General features: G+C 52.3%; 5 protein-coding genes across 5 annotated transcripts; 3 read left to right on the top strand and 2 right to left on the bottom strand.

The window, feature by feature from the left end:
* Positions 1-5: 5 nt before the first annotated feature.
* On the top strand, positions 6-3,037 carry J4E78_009222 (uncharacterized protein; the record flags this gene model as incomplete). Its single annotated transcript, XM_049369815.1, has 5 exons — positions 6-202; positions 254-1,292; positions 1,344-2,010; positions 2,329-2,598; positions 2,652-3,037. The coding sequence occupies 5 exons, from the start codon at positions 6-8 to the stop codon at positions 3,035-3,037; spliced, it is 2,559 nt and encodes an 852-aa protein (XP_049218445.1).
* Positions 3,038-4,213: 1,176 nt separating this feature from the next.
* On the top strand, positions 4,214-5,621 carry J4E78_009221 (uncharacterized protein; the record flags this gene model as incomplete). The annotated part of the gene is made up of 2 exons (XM_049369814.1): positions 4,214-5,298; positions 5,351-5,621. The coding sequence occupies 2 exons, from the start codon at positions 4,214-4,216 to the stop codon at positions 5,619-5,621; spliced, it is 1,356 nt and encodes a 451-aa protein (XP_049218444.1).
* Positions 5,622-6,790: 1,169 nt separating this feature from the next.
* Positions 6,791-7,580, bottom strand: J4E78_009220 (uncharacterized protein; the record flags this gene model as incomplete). Its single annotated transcript, XM_049369813.1, has 3 exons — positions 6,791-6,970; positions 7,023-7,175; positions 7,227-7,580. The coding sequence occupies 3 exons, from the start codon at positions 7,578-7,580 to the stop codon at positions 6,791-6,793; spliced, it is 687 nt and encodes a 228-aa protein (XP_049218443.1).
* Positions 7,581-11,157: 3,577 nt separating this feature from the next.
* Positions 11,158-12,357, bottom strand: J4E78_009219 (uncharacterized protein; the record flags this gene model as incomplete). The annotated part of the gene is made up of 1 exon (XM_049369812.1): positions 11,158-12,357. One exon carries the CDS (start codon positions 12,355-12,357, stop codon positions 11,158-11,160), a length of 1,200 nt encoding a protein of 399 aa, XP_049218442.1.
* Positions 12,358-13,131: 774 nt separating this feature from the next.
* On the top strand, positions 13,132-15,200 carry J4E78_009218 (uncharacterized protein; the record flags this gene model as incomplete). The annotated part of the gene is made up of 4 exons (XM_049369811.1): positions 13,132-13,291; positions 13,351-13,419; positions 13,476-14,809; positions 14,868-15,200. The coding sequence occupies 4 exons, from the start codon at positions 13,132-13,134 to the stop codon at positions 15,198-15,200; spliced, it is 1,896 nt and encodes a 631-aa protein (XP_049218441.1).
* Positions 15,201-19,040: the final 3,840 nt, after the last annotated feature.

Raw genomic sequence — 19,040 nt, 5'->3', positions numbered from 1 at the left:
CCAAGATGGCCCACGAAACGCCGTGGTTGTGGGACGTAGGCGGCGACGTTGACGACTTCTCAGACGAAGACGATGGTCTCCACCTGGACCTGAACACTGATCTTATCGGCGTCAACCGTACTACAAAGGACCTCAACATCGTGAACACTTACAGACCGAAGTGGACATGCGTTGAAGCCTTCCGCGAGTCATACCAAAATTGGTGAGTCTATTCGCTGTAATACTCTAGATCACAACCTCTAATCAGCGACAGGAGGGACGGCATTCTGAGATCCTTCGACCTTGATCAGTCCCGATTCCGACCCACGTACACCGAGAACGGACAAGAAATCATCATCGAGGCGCGCCACCCAGATAGCAATAATCTCCTTGGCTACATTCACTTCAAAGGTGATAAGGATGGTAACTGCGTGGGAGGTCTGAAGGTAGTCAACTTCGAAGCCACCCTCAGATTTTCTGACTTAGGCACGGGATCGACTTCCAAAGCTCGCGATCCTAGACAGACCGGACAACATGGCGATGGCATGAAAATCTCGTCTCTCGTCTACCGACGCAATGGATATAATCTTCGCTACGAAAGCGGTGGGTTTGCCTGGAGATACATCTACAAGAAAGGTGGCTTAGCCTGCTCTCTCAGTCGGATTAACGAGAAGAACCTGAAGAAGATCAAGGAGAAGGACAAAGGCAAACCCAGGACTCACAGGCACCACGCCTGGGAGGATGTTTGCTTGGTCATTGCCGACACGGGGAAAACTAAGGATATTCGTGGATGGGAGGCACAGGGCAAGCAGCTCAACATCGTCGACTTCAAGAAATGGATCATCGTCACGCTCGATATCAATCCGCCAAAGGATATCATTCGAACCATACACGGGGATCTCATCCGTGATCCCAGCTACCAGGCGCGCATGTACCTACGTGGTCTTTCATTGCCGCGCGGAGGAAAGCAGGGAGACCAATACGCATATGGGTATAACTTCAATGTCGGGAATACCAGTGCCGATCGCGATGCGCTTTCTGGCTCAGCAGAAGAGAGCGATGGTATCACCGCCATTTGGTCAGCTGCAATACGCGCAGATGGGTCTAGCAATTCAGATCTACTGTCAGACTATACCAAGCTGCTTCTGAGTTCGATCAGTAAGAAGGGCGATGTCATGATGTTCACCAACGACGATGGTTCTGAGTCTATGCCTCGAGACATCGCCAAGAAGGTCTGGGAGAAGATGTTGACGCTCAACATGAACGCCAAGGGTCAGGCAGTGTTCTACTATTCAGCTAGCGAAGGCAACAATGTAAGCGAACAAGCTCCGTTGAAAGAGACTCTACTAACTGTAGCTTCCCAGGAAGTCCACGTCATCGGCAAGAACTTGCGCAAAACTCCTACACCAATCCACCCCGACTTGTGGAGAATCTTGAGGAAGTATTCTCTTTGTAGAACTCCACGCGAAGAGCTACTCCATCGCTTTGAGTCTTCGGAGGTCGTGAGTTCTGAATCGGAAAGTGTCTTTGGGTCAAACGTGCGCGATATGCTGCAATGCTTGCTTTTCTTTCCCTCAGCCACCCGAGATATGGAGCTTACCTTCGTGGACGGCGAACATCTAAACATCGACGCTGGTTTCTTCTCGGGTACCTGGAAAGTCCACAGCAAATGGCTTACTTGGAAAGGCGCACACGAACAAGCATTCTGCGAAGAGGACGAATCGGGGACATTTTCCTGCGATCATGCAGTCCTGCAGCTATGGGACATCATGATCTCTCAGCTTATCGCTACCGGCGAACATCCCCGCGTAGCTGTTGAAGAACGTTTGCTGAAGAGTATCGCAAGAATACGCCTGTCGCAGATGCCTCGGTCAGTCGAGTGCCATCAGACCCAGAAGAAAGGCGAGCTTTTGGTTACGTGGGAGTCTGCAGATTCGCACAGGCACAAACATAAGACGATCAGGGTCATTCTTCATCAGGACGGCTGTAATTTCACAGAAACATCAGCTAAGAGCTATCTGAACCATGACGGTAGGTATCATAGGAGAATAATGGACTTTACGTACATTCAGGCTAACGGTGACTAGATCGGAGCTGCCCCTGCCCAAGTCAAGTATCTCAGGCTGTCAGCGACGGTATTACCTTCGCTGGTTTGGATACTGATCAATGTTTTTACCCTCTCGTATTCCGTGACGCTGAGGGTGCGTTTCTTGCTGGACTTGAAGGAGCGGTAGCGCCTCTCAAGCATGACGTTGCTGTTCCACGTACTCCCAAAGCAAACGCAACACCTATGCTAAGTAACTCAAACCGTTTCGCTGTCAATTTTGCTGGGTATGCTAACACAACCAGGTTCGGTCGAGTCTGGTCCACGCCCTGTAACTGCCGACGCAGTTCATCCGCGTAACAACGACCAAACTCCTTACGTCGACGAAGACGATGAGATGGAGGACAACGCCGATTTCTACCGATCTCCGAGTAGAAGTGTATCTTCATCAGTCTCATCTTCAGTTCCATTTAGCACACCGCCTCCGCCAGTGCCGCTGAGACATAGGCCAGGACAGGAGCGCAGCAACGTGGTAACGGTAGACTTGACAAAACGTTCGAAGAACGACACCTACGGTCAGTATACCTAATCAATAGAGTCTTGTCTTCTTAAACTGACGCATCACAAGTTCCCGGCACTAAAATTGAGCACAAGTCGCTCGATTGGGGTGGTAGCTTCCCTGGCAGCCACGACTTCTACCGAACCCGCGACGAGCCAGACCAAGAGATATACATCCTCAAACCCAAGATCAGCACGATGAAATCACGTAACAAGAGAATGCTATCTGGAGCCACCGAGCGCGGTGGTGCCAAGAGATTGCGGACGAACATCGTGGCTAATCGCGAGGACTCGTCGGCATCCAGCAAGATTTCGGGTGGAGAACTTGAGGATGATACAGACACAGATAGTCGACCCAGTCCCTTCCTGCGTCGTGGTGAGTCTGCTATGACCCTGCGACCGGAGAGACGTATGAATTATCGTGAGGGTCATCCAGGGCAGGGAATGCGATGGTGATAGTTAGGTATCTCGGGCAGCAGCTGGTGAGCGATCATTTGAGGTATCTCATTGGATACTTGCCGGGAGGTCTTTGCACTAGGTCGGTTACTGTACCGTACCCACGCGAAGCAGACCCGAGACGCCATCCTGCAGGGCCATTGGGTCACGCTGTCAGCCCTAGTCTGCCCGTACTGCATCGACATTGCATTCGCGTATGTTCCTAGCGTACCTGGAAGCCTCTATTCAGCGTCCTATTCGAGGAATGAAGTGTTCCTGTCGTCAGTGTGGCTAGCTTGTATGCCCCTGACCCGCCGGCGCCTCTTGTCACTGGCCGGGATGCACATAGTCTTCTTAAGCTATCATAGCCTTGCATACATGGTAGGGTTGCAAGATAGCTTGAATGCATATGTGCCTTGCAGGAATGTTCATGTGTCGTGCAGTTCGCATAGAAGCGATAGGTTCGATGGTACCGCTTGCTACAGTGACGCGTGATTTTAGCAAACTACGATCTAGACACTCTAGGCTCTTGGTAAACGCAAGGCTGTACCGCAAGAATATTGCGGATAGTATGACTATAGTGACGGTGTTCTAAGGAAAGCCCAAGCTCGCGGTGGCTGCCGAGCTTGATACAACATCACGAGGCGACTACATGTATATACTGAATCGACCAGTGCATGCCACACCTGACATCTCTCATCTTGCTTTTCTACTAACATTACAAGATTTCAACAGCTCAACGTGGTGGCATCTCGCACTCAGATTCACTCATCGCGCCGCATGGCTGAATCGGGTTAGCACGCTACGGCCGCCGTCTCGCTTAGATGCGGCGACCTTTTCAACGGCCACGATAATCGGAACCGTCGGTGACGACTGCGCAACGCTTCAGACGTCGATATCAGCAGATAGGCAGACGATTAATCACCCGCCATGTCCAATTGGAGCCATGGCAGCCGGCGTAGAGGGCATCGGGAAAAGCGACGGAGCTTGCCCGTCGCAAAATCTTGCTCGATAAGGAAACAACCTCCACGAATGCCCCGCGCCTAGTCTACAGCGACCACAACGACATGGCCGCTTTCGGCCCACTATATTCACTAGCCGCTTGTGGTGCGAGTGATAGTAGTAGTGCGTGATGATATAAATACGCAATGCGATGGTCTTGGATGGTCATCGCTGCATCAAACCTCTCCCACTTCTATGCTCTGCGACGATAAACCGTGGTTACTGAACAATATGTCGTCGAGCAAGCCCTCATACCTCGTCGTTGGCGCCGGTGTCTTCGGCATTTCGACTGCTTACCACCTCATCAAGAAGTACCCAGACCGACAAGTTACCGTTGTCGACCAGGATGCTTGGGACGCCGATAACCGCGTAGCAGCTTCGTGGGACTGGAACAAGGTCGTGCGCGCCGATTACGACGATGTCATTTACTGCAGACTTGCTCTCGAGGCGCAAGATGTTTTCAAAGAGGACCCATTATGGCAACCATACTTCCATGAGACCGGTATCTTCTGGGTTTGCCGTTCAGATTACGCACAAGAAGTCATCGACAACTACAAGAAGCTCGGGCGCGAAGCAGACTTGCAATCAGTCACCATTGAGGAGGCGAAGAAGTTGTTCGGTGGTCTTTTCGAGGATGCGAACTACGACGGCGCGAAGAGTGTACTCGTCAACAAGACGAGTGGCTGGGCACAGGCTGGCGACGCGCTAAGAGCAGTTACCAAGTGGTCGATCGCAAAGGGCGTCAAGTACGTCACGGAGAAGGTCAAGGACCTAGACATCGACAGCACCGGCCGATGCACAGGCGTCAACACCGAGCAAGGCAGCACCATCAAAGCCACGCACACCATCCTCTCAACCGGCGCCTACACCGCCAAGCTCCTCGAGCAAGCCGCCCAGAAAAGCGGCAACCCCAACCTGCGTTCTGGCTCGAGAATTGTCGCTGGTGGTATCACAACCGGCATGACGACTCTAGACGAGAAGTCGTACGAGAAGTTCAAGGACATGCCCGTTGGTGTCCAGGGCTACACCGCCGCATACGGACCCTTTATCGGCAGCTTACCGCCTACCAAGGACCGCGAGCTCAAGTGGTGGGGCGAGAAGATCTTCAAGCATACACATGAAGTACTACCCGGTCGTTTCGTTTCTGCGCCGCCGTCTGGAAAGGATTACAACCAGTGGGACGTGCCTGGTCCGTTGAAGCTGGATATCGATCACGCGAATGATGTGTTTTACGGGAAGAAGGGCGCGAATTGGAAGATGGAGAAGCATCGCATTTGCTGGTAAGTCCTACACTCACTTATCTCCTGCTCGATCAGTACTAACATGACCCAGGGACGCATTCACAACATCATCCGACTTCATCATCTCGCCGCACGCCGGTGCCAAGGGTCTCTACGTCGCCACCTGCGGCTCCTTCCACGGCTACAAGTTCTTCCCTGTTCTCGGTAAGTACGTCGTGCAGATGCTGGAAGACGAGCTGGAACCAGCGCTCAAGGAGAAGTGGGCATGGGATCGCGAGAGGCCGGCGCCTAGCCTCAACCCCGACTGGCCTAGGTTCGAGATGACGGATCTGATGGATCAGTGGCCAAAGGCTAAGTTGTAAGATGTATCAAGAGGATTGTGATGAAGTTAATGAGTGGATGTTGCATATTTGCATGGCGCCTGGGTTGGCGTTTACATTTCTTTTACATAGCGGATGTTATGAATAACAATCCTACTTTTCCATCTTGCAATCCCATCGCCGTATGCCAGCGTTCTCCTCAAGTTCCACCTCAATCTCATCGACCCACTCATTCATTTCTTCCAGATAATTCGTGATCTTTCTCATACAGCGTTTGAAGTGTCGCTTTTGCTCCTCATCGAGCGTTCTGAACTTATCTTTACCCCACGTACCCAGGTAAACATACTTCATATCTTTCAGCGGGCTCATCACGTTTCCGGTAAGACAGTCCATTCTTTCGGCTTCGGTGGTGAGGGAAAAGAACGGATCGAGGAAGCAGCCATGAAAATAGAGCTTTTCCAGAGGACCGGGGCCGCACATCTTGGGTGTTTAGAGGAGATTGCGGTGAGAGAATGATGTCTGAGTTGGGGAAGACAAAAGAGCGCGGATTGATTTTAACTTGAACAAACACTCGTGCAGCGACCATATGGCGCTTTCTCGCATTGTTAGAGCGCAAACATTCGGTCATGAAATGGTACATACGCTTGCGTGCTAGAAGATGCGAGCAAGCACACGTTGTATATACCACGAGCGAACGTACCAAATCTACTCATCACCATCTACCTCACAATGTCGTCTCGCATAGTTGGAAAAAACCCCAAAACTTTCACAGATAACTTCGCAATTGAGGAGCTCTACAAAGCAGTCCTTAGGTTCCAGCGCGTATGCCTCGGTAGAGATGCTGATGGCAGCATGATCGAGACGTACAACCGAGCGAAACACCCTACTCTAAGCGCCGTAACAAGAGCCTTTTCAAAATGACTGCGGCGCATATGCAAAATGTTCTGAATTGGGGTAGAGATATCGGTTTAGACATGACAATTGAAGAGGCTGGTGACATCGGAAAACAAGGACTACCTGATCTGCCTGGTTGGGTATTGGGAGAAGAAATTAAGAAGAGCAAGCACGGTGAGGATTGGTTGCAGTGGAGTAAGTAACTCTTCATCGTGTAGCATATACGTGTTGATTTGATTCATATTTACATCGAAGCGTCACACCTACAGTAGGTGCCGACCAATTTTCCTTCCCTCCTCTTCGCATGCAAGACACGTCTAAGCAGTGAGCTTGCTCTTGATGAAGGTGAGGGCCTGGTTTCCGTAGATGCTGACGTACTGCTGGTGGTGGTTGGCGTCGTTTCCGTTGCAGCAGTACGGGTCCTGGGAGTCGCAGTAGCTCTGGATGATGCTGGTGCTGGCGGGAGAGCAGGAGAATCCTGAGGGTCGGGCGGCGAACTGAGATAGATGTTAGTAAGAGTAGCAGTGGATGAGAGAAGGGTAAACTTACGCCTTGGGCCTTGCAGGTACCGACGTTGTAGGGGAGACCGTTACGGTTGTGGGGGTCACCCATGAAGATTGCGGCCTTGACGGCTGCCAGGGCGGTGCCGGTCAATGTGGAACCTGCGCCGCCACAGACGGCGTTGTCCATGATCTGACCTCCCTGCGGGCCGTTAGTACTTGGCTTTCTTGGATTCTATGGCATCATCCATACCTGAGAGTATCCAATGAGGACGATCTGAGTGTCAGGGCACTTTTGGTTGTAGGCAGTAACAGCCTTGACAACGGCTGCAGTTCCCTGGGAAGCAGAGTTGTCGTAGGAAATGCCTCCGCAGGCAGATCCTCCACCGCAAGCTGGGTATACGATGGCCTCGGATCCTGCACCGGGGTAGGCGCTCTTGACGGAGTTTACGAGCCCGGCGGCGGTACCGTAGCCATTGCTTTGAGGCAGGGTGGTCTCACGAGCTCCGAAGATGTAGACCTTGGGGCAACTCTGGCGCTCGACAAGCTCAACAGGGCCGGCGGCGGCGAGACCTGCAAAGAGAGCTGTTGCGGCGGCGAACTTCATGTTGACGTTTGGATAAGTGGGTACTTTGCTTCGGATGGAGATGAGATGTCAAGGAATCGTGATGATCAAGTCTGGGCAACGGGAGAAGTGTTTATAAAGACCAGTTTCACCTGGCCATAGTAGCAGTCCTTTAGGCAGAATCAGCCTGCCTTGACTATACACCATAGCGTGGCGGTGGGGTACAGGATACTGGTTTGCGTTCTCCTGGTGCACAGATGGTCCTTTCATCCGTCCTCGCAATTTATCTGAGTAAGTCACGCCGTCCTGTGACGAAGATCCGACAGGGGTTATTGCCGTAGCTCCACGTCCATTTCATGCAGAACCAAGCCGAGCTCGTCTGGGGTACATATGAATCCCAGTGTCTTCGGGGGAAAAGCGAGCAAGCGAGCGAGTAGAGAGCTGCAACGTATAGTGCCTTCGGCACATCGCGCGCTGGATAGATGGATGGCGTTACGGCCGCGTGGTCAGATGGTGTACCGGCGTGGAGCCGAACCGTTCTGGCTAAAAGGCAGCTCGAGGAAAAGCTTGGGTTGGCACCTTGGAAATCCGGGGTAAAATGCTTGTTTCTCGGAGCCTCAGCGCTAACATGGCGTACCTGAGGTTGGAAGAAGCATAGCCTCCGGATGTGCGTAGAGAGTGCCAATGTTGTGTATAGGGTCAAGAACGTCGATAGTAGCGAGGTGGCACTCACTGCCCCTCCCCAATTCTGCCGGTGCTCAAAGATTACTCAACATCATTGAAAGGAGACAAGGCCGTTCTAGTGCAACTTGAAGGCGACTTCAATGGCGGTCTGGTTGGGCGTAGCGACTACTGGTTCTCCTGATAATGAAACAAATATAGGGTGGGTCTGTCCGACCGCCGCGTTTCCGTCACTGACAGACCTATCACTAATCAGTGCATGTGTAGCTCGAAGACTTACTCTGCATGCGCATAGACTACTTCTGGAGGGCGAGAACGTACGACATGGCTGCACATGAATTTGCGTGAAAATGAAGGTTTGTGAGAGACCTCCAGGGCTAGGTACAATCGTGCCTGCCCAGGTGTGACGTCATCACGACATCCTCACGATTTAGCTCCGTCATCACGCTACGCTAGATACGTCGTAAATCGTTGCGCCCCTGTACTCAACTATCAACAACGACTACAAGGTTATGTCCGATATATTAGCAACACAATACTGAATGTGCGCTGGTTTCTCTCGTGGCTCCGCCCACGAAAAGGCGTTGTTGCTTCAAAAGAACGCACAGTGCTGCAACAGAACCTTGGAGCGCATGATCTACCAACCTCTGCAGGCGAAGAAAGTGTATTGAGAAATCGTAATGACGTTCACGAAGTTTCGACGAGTTCTTGATCCATGTCTTCATTTGGCAAGCCTGTCGGTTCTGTGCAATGGGGGCTTTTAGGAAGAGTGCGGGGCATGTAGTCGTGCGGCGCAGTCAAAGTGCAAGGTCTGACCTCGCGTTTGCTGCGCATATCACCTCTCGTCCATTTTGAGTCCGTACAGCAGGATAACACGACTTTCACCATGTCATCACAAGAGGGCACTATCGAGAACGTCCCGGAACCGACTTACAAATGCGATGACGCTATTACTACTGCGTATAGTCCAGCCTGGGCCGACCTCTTCGAGCATTCAAGTGAGGACAACGATCAGAGGAAGCTTGCTGTCGGCGCAGAGACGCGACTTGATATCATGAAGAGCTGGATCAAAGCCTGCAACAAGTCGCACTGCGACCCTCCTTGCGTTCCATCCAAGGCAGACGCAACTACATGGCCTACGTGGCTGATCGATGTTGTGGATGTATGTATAGTCGAGGGCAGCATTGCCGACCGTTATCTTACACTGAGCTATGTATGGGGTGGAGTACAAACACTACAGCTTTCTACGGACACCATCGAGCAATTGAGACAGTATGGAAGCCTCAGTGAGCATGAAGCTGGCTTACCAAAGACAATACGTCAAGCTTTGGAAGTTACGCAGCTGCTCGATGAACGATATATATTCATTGATCAGCTTTGTATTATCCAGGATGACCAGCAACACAAGAACACCGAGATCGAGCATATGGCGGAGATATATGCAAATTCGTTTCTGACTCTTGTTGCTCGGGCCGGCGAGACGGCGGACTCTGGGCTGGCTGACGATCTCGATCAGTTGATGCGCAGCAATCCCAATGACCATCCACCTACGTATAGAAGCGGTCGAACCACATGGGAGCGTCGAGGATGGTAAGTAAATTACAACACGGCTCATGGTCAAACGGTTCGTACTGATCATTTGCGTGTCTTGACTTAGGACCTTCCAAGAACAAATCTTTGCGGCACGCGTAGTTTATTTCTACAAATCTGTGAGAGAACACGGAGACTTTGCAGAAGAATTTCACGTTTCCTGGAATTGTCACCGAGCTTTTTGGCCAGACACAGATGGTTCACAAACAGGGAAATCTGAAGATGTCAAGGCGCGTAGGCAGAAAGAGTTGTCCACTTTGACTTGGCCAGACTTCAGGCGATACACGGCGCACGTCGGGAGTTATGCTCCACGAGAATTCACCTATGACTCCGATGTAGTTCCAGCATTTTCTGGCATTGTATCAATGTGGACAAAGGTTTTCCCCGGAGGGTTTTTATATGGTCTCCCCGTTTTATATTTTGACGTAGCTCTTCTGTGGACACGTCATGGTTATTCGAAACGGAAGATCAATGAGACGTCTCATGAGAGCATCCGGCCCCCGAGCTGGTCTTGGATGCACTGGCGTGGCGGAAATGGGTACTGCCAACATCCTTTTTGGAATGCTTTTCCCTCAACAGGGTTCAGTGATGGTACGGCTTACCACGGAGTGGTTGTAGATCCGCTGGTCCGATGGTTCTATACAGGCGCAGGAGGAGCTCATATCCCTATTGAGAGCAATTATCACAAGTACCGGAGTTTCGCTGAAGACAGTGAGAGTACGCCCCCTCCGGGATGGAGTCGGATTCCTCGCAGGTCTAGCGAGCGGACGATAATCAAGTACGTCACGCCATATGCCCCAAGGGAGTGGTTCTATTTCCCGATTCCACTGGTCGACACATCACTTGCGGTTACAATACCAATGCCGGTCTCGAGTAAAATCACCTGCCAGACTGAACACGCCTTTTTCCACCTAGTCAGGCTGGAATCTGATAGAGATTGCGATCTGACGCGTATCCATGATGCGGATGGGTTGAGCTCAGGTGTACTGATGGAAAGAGGAGACGTACCTGAACCAACCGGGAATAACAGGAGGGTCGAAGTGATTGCAATATCTACTAGTCGCGTAGGAGGTAGTGTTAGGGACGGTGAGATATCCTACTTACGGAAGTATTTCCCGCGACATTTAGACTTCTACAACGTTCTTTGGATCGAATGGATAGATGGTGTCGCTTACAGGAAAAATCTTGGTCACATCACCAAACCGGCATGGGAAGCTGCGGACAGGGAGCTCATCGATGTTGTGCTTGGATGAAGAGGAACTCGGTTACGAACCCAGTAAAGGCAACACTCCACTGCATTTGTTTTTTTGCATCGCTGAGTTTCGGTGTAAGCTCTCAATAGACCCTATTATAGCGCTCCATTCACACCAGAGCACACCCTCGCTTTCAACAACACATTGCTCATCTCAACATGCTCTCCCCACTCATCCCCGTACTTGATCAAACCCGGGAACGCGCAGAACAGAAATCTGGGATCCACATCCATATCAGCACCATCTTCCACAGCGGGATCAACGTCATTCACAGCTTCCATCGTACGGTCATCAAACTGCATACTGGCATCTTGACAGCGGAGGAAGAGCAGCTGGTAGCGTGCCTTTTGCAGAGCCAGTGTACGCTGCAACGTCACGGCGTCTTTCAATATCCCGGTGAGCATTGACTGGGCATTCGGCGGAAGGCTCACAGATGTAAGCGTGAAGAGTATGTGGCTGATCTCTCCGGCGAGTCCGTGTAGTGAGGCTTCTCTTTCGGTATCGACATCTCGCTTCGCTTCGCTGCGTTCGAGGACTTGCACGGTAGCGCGCACCCATTCCCGATATGTAGTACCAAGATGCCGCGTACGCTCTGCGAGTGGTCGCAAGGTAGCGAAAGGACCTGTGCTAGGTAGTCCAAATACAACAGGAGCATCGAAGATCTGCATAAGCGATTGCGACACGATAGCCTGATACAGCGCAAGCTTATCCGTACTCCGAATGTTAACACTGTACAGCGGATTCAGCGCGCTGAGAACTTCCCCCGTCTCCTTCGGAAGGTTGTCCAGATTCAGCCTCGATCGTCTGAAATTCGACACAGTCCATTCGCGCACGCGGTTCGCAAGTTGTGAGAAAGATTCTGCCAGCTCGCTATCCGTTATCTGCGAATCCATGCGCGTGAGCAATGATATGCTTGACTTCAGTGCTAGAAGCTGATGAAGTCTCTCTTGTGATTCCTTCTCGACGGCGTGGAGGCGCAGGCGCAGATCGTCTGCTTCACTGTTTGAATGTGGTCGCTCGAGGCGGTGTTGACGCGTATTATCGTGCGACGCGATCCGTTCTTCGAGCTGTGCCGGTGGGACTCTATCCGCGACCGAGCTCGACTCAGCGAGCTGCGCCCTCAGTTCTTCAATCGCATGTCGATCTTCTTCCCTGTATTGTCTCACTTGCACCAACTCCTCCCTAGCCAAGTCCTGTTCCTCCTTCGCAATCGCGAGAGCTCTCTCCAGATCCGCGATTCTGTGTGCCATGCGCGCGTCTACGGCATCATCGCCCGATGACGCCATTTCCGACATGTTGTAAAGCTCATTGCTAGGCCCTGAAGGTGCAGTGTGTCTTTCGAGATCTACCGCACCTTCGCTTTTGCGCTTCAGCATATCATTGAAAGGGTATCGGCGTCGATGTACTTCGTCTTTCCTCGCATTGGGAGCTGGTACGGCGGCTTTCGGTGGGGTGACAACGTTGTTCGTGGAGGTCTTGGTCGATCTCGAGATGAGTCTGGTACCACGCTTCACGCTGAGGCGGTGGGTAGATTCTGAGGATATTAACACATGTTAAGGCCGTGCGGTCGGAGTGCTGAGGCTTGCCAGAACTCTTTCGTTCGGTCATAGCTGGGACCGGGCGCGTTCCGACCTAAGGGCGCATCGGAACCAACTTCAAAGCGGGCGTCAAAGACCCAAACCTCCACACCCCTCTCGAAGAATATCACCATCGGATGGCTTCACGTGGGACGACACGAGTGTGCCTGGGCGAGCTGAATGCTGCAGCCTTGCCCGAGCTGACGATCACCAACCAGGGCCCGCAGCTGGGCGACTCCTACAGCAGTGGGTAGCGCGCGCCGTTCCTAGGCTTCGACATCACACCGCGCAAGGTTTCCGCCGGTGCCTGAATCATTCGCATGTCCTTCAGGCAGACACACTCATGACCTCGACGTCTTCCCCGTATCCACGTCCACGCCCATGATACTCTTGTGCTTTTCGTAGGATTCAGCCCCGCGGTCCGACCCACGCGACAGCCACGCGATCTGCCGAAGCCGGCCTTGTAAACAACAAAGATCAACACACCGAAGAATGGCCATGAACCACACGTTTCCCAATCGAGGAAGTAGCATTCCGTATACTTTCAATCCGGGGAGCAATGCGACAATCGACATAGGCAGCGTACCTGAAGTGGGTACTACCACGAAGGATAGGTTGGTTGTCGGTGTCGACTTTGGAACCACCTACAGCGGTTGGTAGCAACTATTCCACGATATGCGACCGATACGATTGGACGCTGAAGCTCGATAGGTGTGGCTGCCGTTTACAGTGCGACCCCTGACGACATTGACATCATCAAGACGTGGCCTGGCGGGAACGGTATGTTGTACTTGGGTTGACCAGATGCGCGTCCACGAACTGACATGTACGCGCAGGTATCACGTCCGACAAAGTCCCCACCGAAATCGGTTACAGCGAATCACCCTCCCGTAACGGCTCGGTCTCCTCGCTCGATGCGCCCGCGAAACCTGCGCAGAACATAAAATGGGGGTTTCAATTCAAGCCCGAAGAGACGCGTCTCCGTTGTATAAAGCTGTTCCTCGATAGGAATCAGAAGCTACCGCATTTCGTATCGCCGCTCGAAACCGCTGCGCAATTGCGCAAGTTCGAGAAGACGGTCATGGAGGCGGTCTCCGACTATCTGTCGCAGATATACAAACATACAATGGAGACGTTGACAAAGAGATACGGAGAGACATTCATCAGCTTGACCAAGGTTGAGTTTGTCTTGACAGTACCTGCTGTGTGGTCAGACTCGGCGAAGGATGCGACGTTGAAGGCTGCGGAGAAAGCTGGTATGGGCAACAGGCACGAGCTGAAGCTTATATCCGAACCGGAGGCTGCGGCGGTATATACTCTAAAGGCGATACAACCGAACCATCTAAAGATTGGCGACAACTTTGTCGTCTGTGATGCTGGTGGCGGTACTGTCGACTTGATAGCCTACAAGATCACCCAACTGCATCCTCTTCGCGTCGAGGAATCAGCAGTCGGAACTGGCGGTCTGTGTGGCTCGACGTTCATCAACTATCGCTTCGAGGAACATGTAAAGCAGCGCATCGGCGCAGAACGCTATAATTGGATGCGCGAGAAGAAGATGAAGACTTGGAATATGGGATTGAAGTACTTTGAGGAGTTCGTCAAGCGCAACTTCAATGAGGAGGAACACAATGAGGTCAACATACCCTTCCCAGGATTACCGGATGACGAGGAAGCGGGGCTTGACTCTGGGTTCCTTGTCATGAGTGCGGAGCAAGTCAAGGAACTATTCGATCCGGTAGTTCAAGAAGTCATAGATCTGGTGGAAGGTCAAGTCCACAGCATAAGAGCGAAGGGAGGTCTGGTATGCGGAATCGTCCTGGTGGGAGGCTTCGGGCAGAGCAATTACCTCTACGGTCGGATGAAGTCCCACTTCAACAGCGCACCTCCACCTCCCTATACCGAAAGACCAACGCACGCAGTTGCATTGAATGCCTCACAGGCAGTCGAGATATACCACCCGATACATGCATGGACAGCAGTGGTGCGTGGCGCAGTACTGCGCGGACTAGAAGGCAACATGGTCATTAGCAGAAGAAGTCGATGGCACTACGGTACCAGCTACGCGACAGTCTTTGATGAGGCGAAGCATCCCATATCCGACCGATATTGGAGTCCTCTCTGGGAACGATGGATGGTGTCCGACCGGATGCAATGGCACATCGCAAAGGTACATGCCCCCCTCACCTTCTCTATAGTATGACACAATATACTAACCTCCCACACAGGGCGCACAAGTCTCCGAAAACAGACCTATATCATTCCACTACACGCGCAACTTCCGGCCGGGCCAATCCCTCATTGTAGAAGACGACCTCATCGCCTGCGACGCGGACACAGCGCCCGATTCCTTTAAGAAGGGTCTTATCAATGTCTGCACACTGACCACGGACTTGAACACGGTGCCGAAGAGCTTGTTTACGCGATTGACGACGACGAAGGGGGTGGAGTTTGATAATCTGGATTTTACGCTGGATATGCGGTGTGAGAGTGCGGGGTTGGTGTTCGAGCTGAAGGTTGATGGGGTGAGATATGGGGGTGTTAGTGCGAAGTTTCATTGAGGAAGGAGGGATGAGATTGAGAATGTGGTCCGGCAAGACTTGTGTAGGATCCAAACAATCAAGAATATTAACCTCAGTCGAAAATTAGTCAGTGAAGATTATGTGGATGTGGTGCGCGTCAAGGTATTTCTCGAGTGAGTGTCGATGTGTGACAGACGGTCGAGACGAATGTTATGCCAGGGCAGCCGACAGCGGAACGTACGCTTGATGTCTGCTGCCGATTTGCCGCATGCGGCACCACCTGTATCGGCTGCGGCGTTACTGCCCTGGCAAGATCGAAGGATGAAAGGATCGCATCCTGAAGTAAAGCGATAGGAGCGGTCGAAATCGCCGTGGATCTTGATCTGATCGCAAATCGCAACTGGGGGAAGAATCCTTCAACGGAGATATGGGTGCGAAGGAGTACATTGGAGAGCCCCATCGATGACCACTGCATTATTCGCACAGTTCTCGTCGGCAATGCTTTGGGCTGCGTATGCCCAAAGATTAAAGGTTTCTCACGGATCACCATTAGGTTTTCGTGAGCACTCTATCTGAGAACGATAGCGACCCCGAGTAATGTCGAAAGTGTATATATCACCTAGGTTCCCACGCGTTTGGTAAACGGACATAGTACCCGTTGTAGACAACAGAACCGATGCTATTTTCTGAGAATGAGATGATTCAGCAAGGGCAGGGTGTCGAGCGTAGTTTGTGCTGCGGATTTTCGGATGCTGAACTATCCATGTGGTGCTCGTGGGGCAAGCGTGGATGGGATGATCCAGGGGGTGGGGAAGCCGGAAAACCTAGTTTTGCACTGTAATATTGTAGTCGTAAGAGATGGTTTGGTTTGTAGATTCCTAATCTACAAGTCATGGTCACGCACCCTGGTAGTAAGACGCGTAGACGAGTTTAGGTTGTAATGGCTAACCCACGCGTAGACTATCGTGGCTGCATCATGTTTCCTTTTTCATACCAGCGCGATCCCGGGTATAGAGCCTCCCGGCAACGTGTACACTTGGCAGCAAGGCGAGCAGAGATCCTGATGCGGAACTAAAGTCCCGACGATTTGAGGTTTTGGTGATCCGACCTAGTTGTTCAAGGGGGTGCGCTGACTAGTGGAACCCCGCATTTGGGTTCCATGCGTGAAGATCGTTAGCAGCGATTTCACACCCTCGATCGCTCGGGGGACGTCCCGCCTGTAAGATCTCAACTTGTGGTGCGTGGAGATTGCCGTGGGCAGTGAGTGAGATTGGTGGCGTGATAGTCGATGCAGGTATTACCAGGTTTTGCATCGCATTTAGAAACCAGGACAAAGACATGCCCACGCGATGGATGTGGTCACTTGTGGGGCCTGTCGAGCGCAGCACACAATCGATGGATTTCGCGACTAGATCTGTACGATACTGAATGCGGTAATTTGGGCGAATCAAGGCTCTCGGATGCGAGTCCGATGAGAACTGCCGCGTATCGGATCGGAATCTCTACCGGTGGCACGGGCAAATCTCCCGAACAAAGCCGATGGGTGAATGGTTCTGGTGATACCCTCAGCATCCTTGATCAATATCGTCACTGCTCAGCATTTGGTCGCCGGAGTAAGACGATGTTCGAAGAAACAGACGACCAGCGATTCAGGGTCCATGAGGATACCTGCCGAGTCGTGCATGGTGCGTGGTTAGCGAACGGGACTTGCCATTTCACGCTTCTAGTACTACTGCACTCTAGTTAAGTAGAATTGTGAAACCAGCGCAACATGACGAAGGACCGATATCTCAAATCGGCTTTTCGATTCGAGATGCGTCCGTTGTACGAAGTGAACCATACTATCTCCAACCTTGATAGCATAGTATGGTTCAGGCGACGGGGCGGAATTTTGTTCTCGCAAGGTGTCGCGGATAACTCCGTCGCAGCTGCGGTCGGGGACATATGACGTAGAAATCGAATGATTAGTTGGAGAAGAACCGTATTCCTAGGGTTCGAAGGCCCTGTCAGCAAGTGAGGCTGCGTGCCCGCTAGAATAAAGACTTTAGTATACCGGCTTTCTATATAAAATAGGAAAGGTGTCCCCGAGGCAATCGAACTTTAACCATAAGGCGAGCAATTCGACGGAGGCTCGGCCAAGACGTGATCGACCATGACAGCTGAGCGGAGATGGCTCCGTAGCATTCTGGTCGATCATAATGCAGAGCTTTAGAGTCCGGCTGTTGATAGCGGACGCTGAGGAACTGTGCCAACGTCGAAGCGCGTCTAGAAGTATGTGGCCGGCGTTATTTTCGTGAATTATAGGCGAGGTGTTGCGCGGCTGTCAACGTGTCGCGTTCGCTCTCCTGAAGATCACCCACTGAGTTTACCAAAGCGGACACTAGCCAACGTGATGCTGATCTCCAGAGGTTCGGTATGGGGCTCCGCCATGTCGGGCAGACAGCGTGGCGACAAGACTGGACGTTCGAGATGCGCTAGGAAACGTGGTGACTGCCAAGCTAACATGGGCTTGGTGTTGAAGAGTGGTGTGAGGGCCTCAGCAAACTCAAAGTAGGGGAAAACGTTCATCTCAACGATGTGCTGGTGTGAATTCAAAGTGATGCGATTGGTCGTTTGAGCTCGAGCGCAACCACACCCAGGCTTCGGGCGGCGACGGTCAGTATCATGAACTTCCTAACCTCCAGTGGCCTACTCAAGGTTTGACCAAGGCGCCCTTACTCTTGGAGATGCTTTTCCCTCTAGACGATGAGCAGTCTCAGGTGTGGTTGTACGACTAGCTTATATCCGAGTATCTGCCCGTAGCTAGCTCTTGGGAGAGCGAGTGCGGAGACCACATAGCCGGGAACGGTCTCGCGTACGCTTTCAAAGCAATTCGCCGGTATACGGAGTACGGTGCGTTGTCGTTGCATAAGAACGAAGTTGTTGCATATGCGCAAGGATGAATGACCGTATCATGCGAAAGAACTGCCGTGGTGTCGATAGTTGCTCATATGGCTAAGGCGCAGGACGTGATAGTCGCTAGCGTCGAATCGAGCATTGAACGAAGAACCCACATAGAAGGTGGGAATGTATTCTGCGATGTGACATGTCCAGTCTGGCGGGCCTGCCGTATCGTTTGAGCTGGTGAAGGATCTGCTATACGCCCGGCATCTGTGTCTTTGTTACCTCGGTGAAGCCTGACCAGATGGAGGTTGCACCACTGTGTCGCCGTGGCGCAGACTGCAGGGCTGTGATGCAGCCATAGTCGTACACCCTTCTCCAAGAGTCCCGGAGATGCCGCAGTACAATGATTGTCGATGTAGTGAGACAAGTGGGGTTGCAATGCTGACATTCATGGCCCAACCCCAACGTGGGGGCACTGTGTAGTCGCTACTATAGGCAGGAAGTACCAGAGCTGCGCAACATTGATACGGCTCTGCGATGTTGGTACTCGTGCTTTGATAACGAGGTGGTAATGTCGGTCATGTCCGCTGCCACCTACTATGAGAGGCTAGCAGTAGTGTCGAGGAGTGCTGGCCTGTATCGTGAGGACGGTGGAAGAGACGATGAGGTGGTGGAGCTTGATATCGCGCCGCCGGCGCATGTCACCAGGGCCAATCAGGGCGCGGTGGTGGTCGAGGTGAAGGACGCGCGGGGTTTTGGAGCTCTTGCTATCTGTGCGCAGCATGGCACTGCAATTGGCAGGCGCGCACCGCAAAGTCCCAGGGTGGAAGTTGCGATTAAGCGAGCCAAGACTAGCGAGGGGGAAGGCACGATGCAAGCCTCGCACGAGCGTTCACGAACGGATGAAGCGCCGTTCGCCTGTGCAGCGGCGCAAACACCAACTACTGATCACCATGTTATCCCCGACTTCTTGATAGCCGGCCCTCCGCCAAATCG

The sequence above is a fragment of the Alternaria triticimaculans genome, assembly GCF_023758025.1.
Source record: "Alternaria triticimaculans strain BMP 0046 chromosome Unknown scaffold_19, whole genome shotgun sequence".
NCBI lineage: Eukaryota > Fungi > Ascomycota > Dothideomycetes > Pleosporales > Pleosporaceae > Alternaria > Alternaria triticimaculans.
The sequence above is the reverse complement of the archived record's forward strand: the minus strand, read 5'-3'. Positions and strand labels throughout refer to the sequence as shown.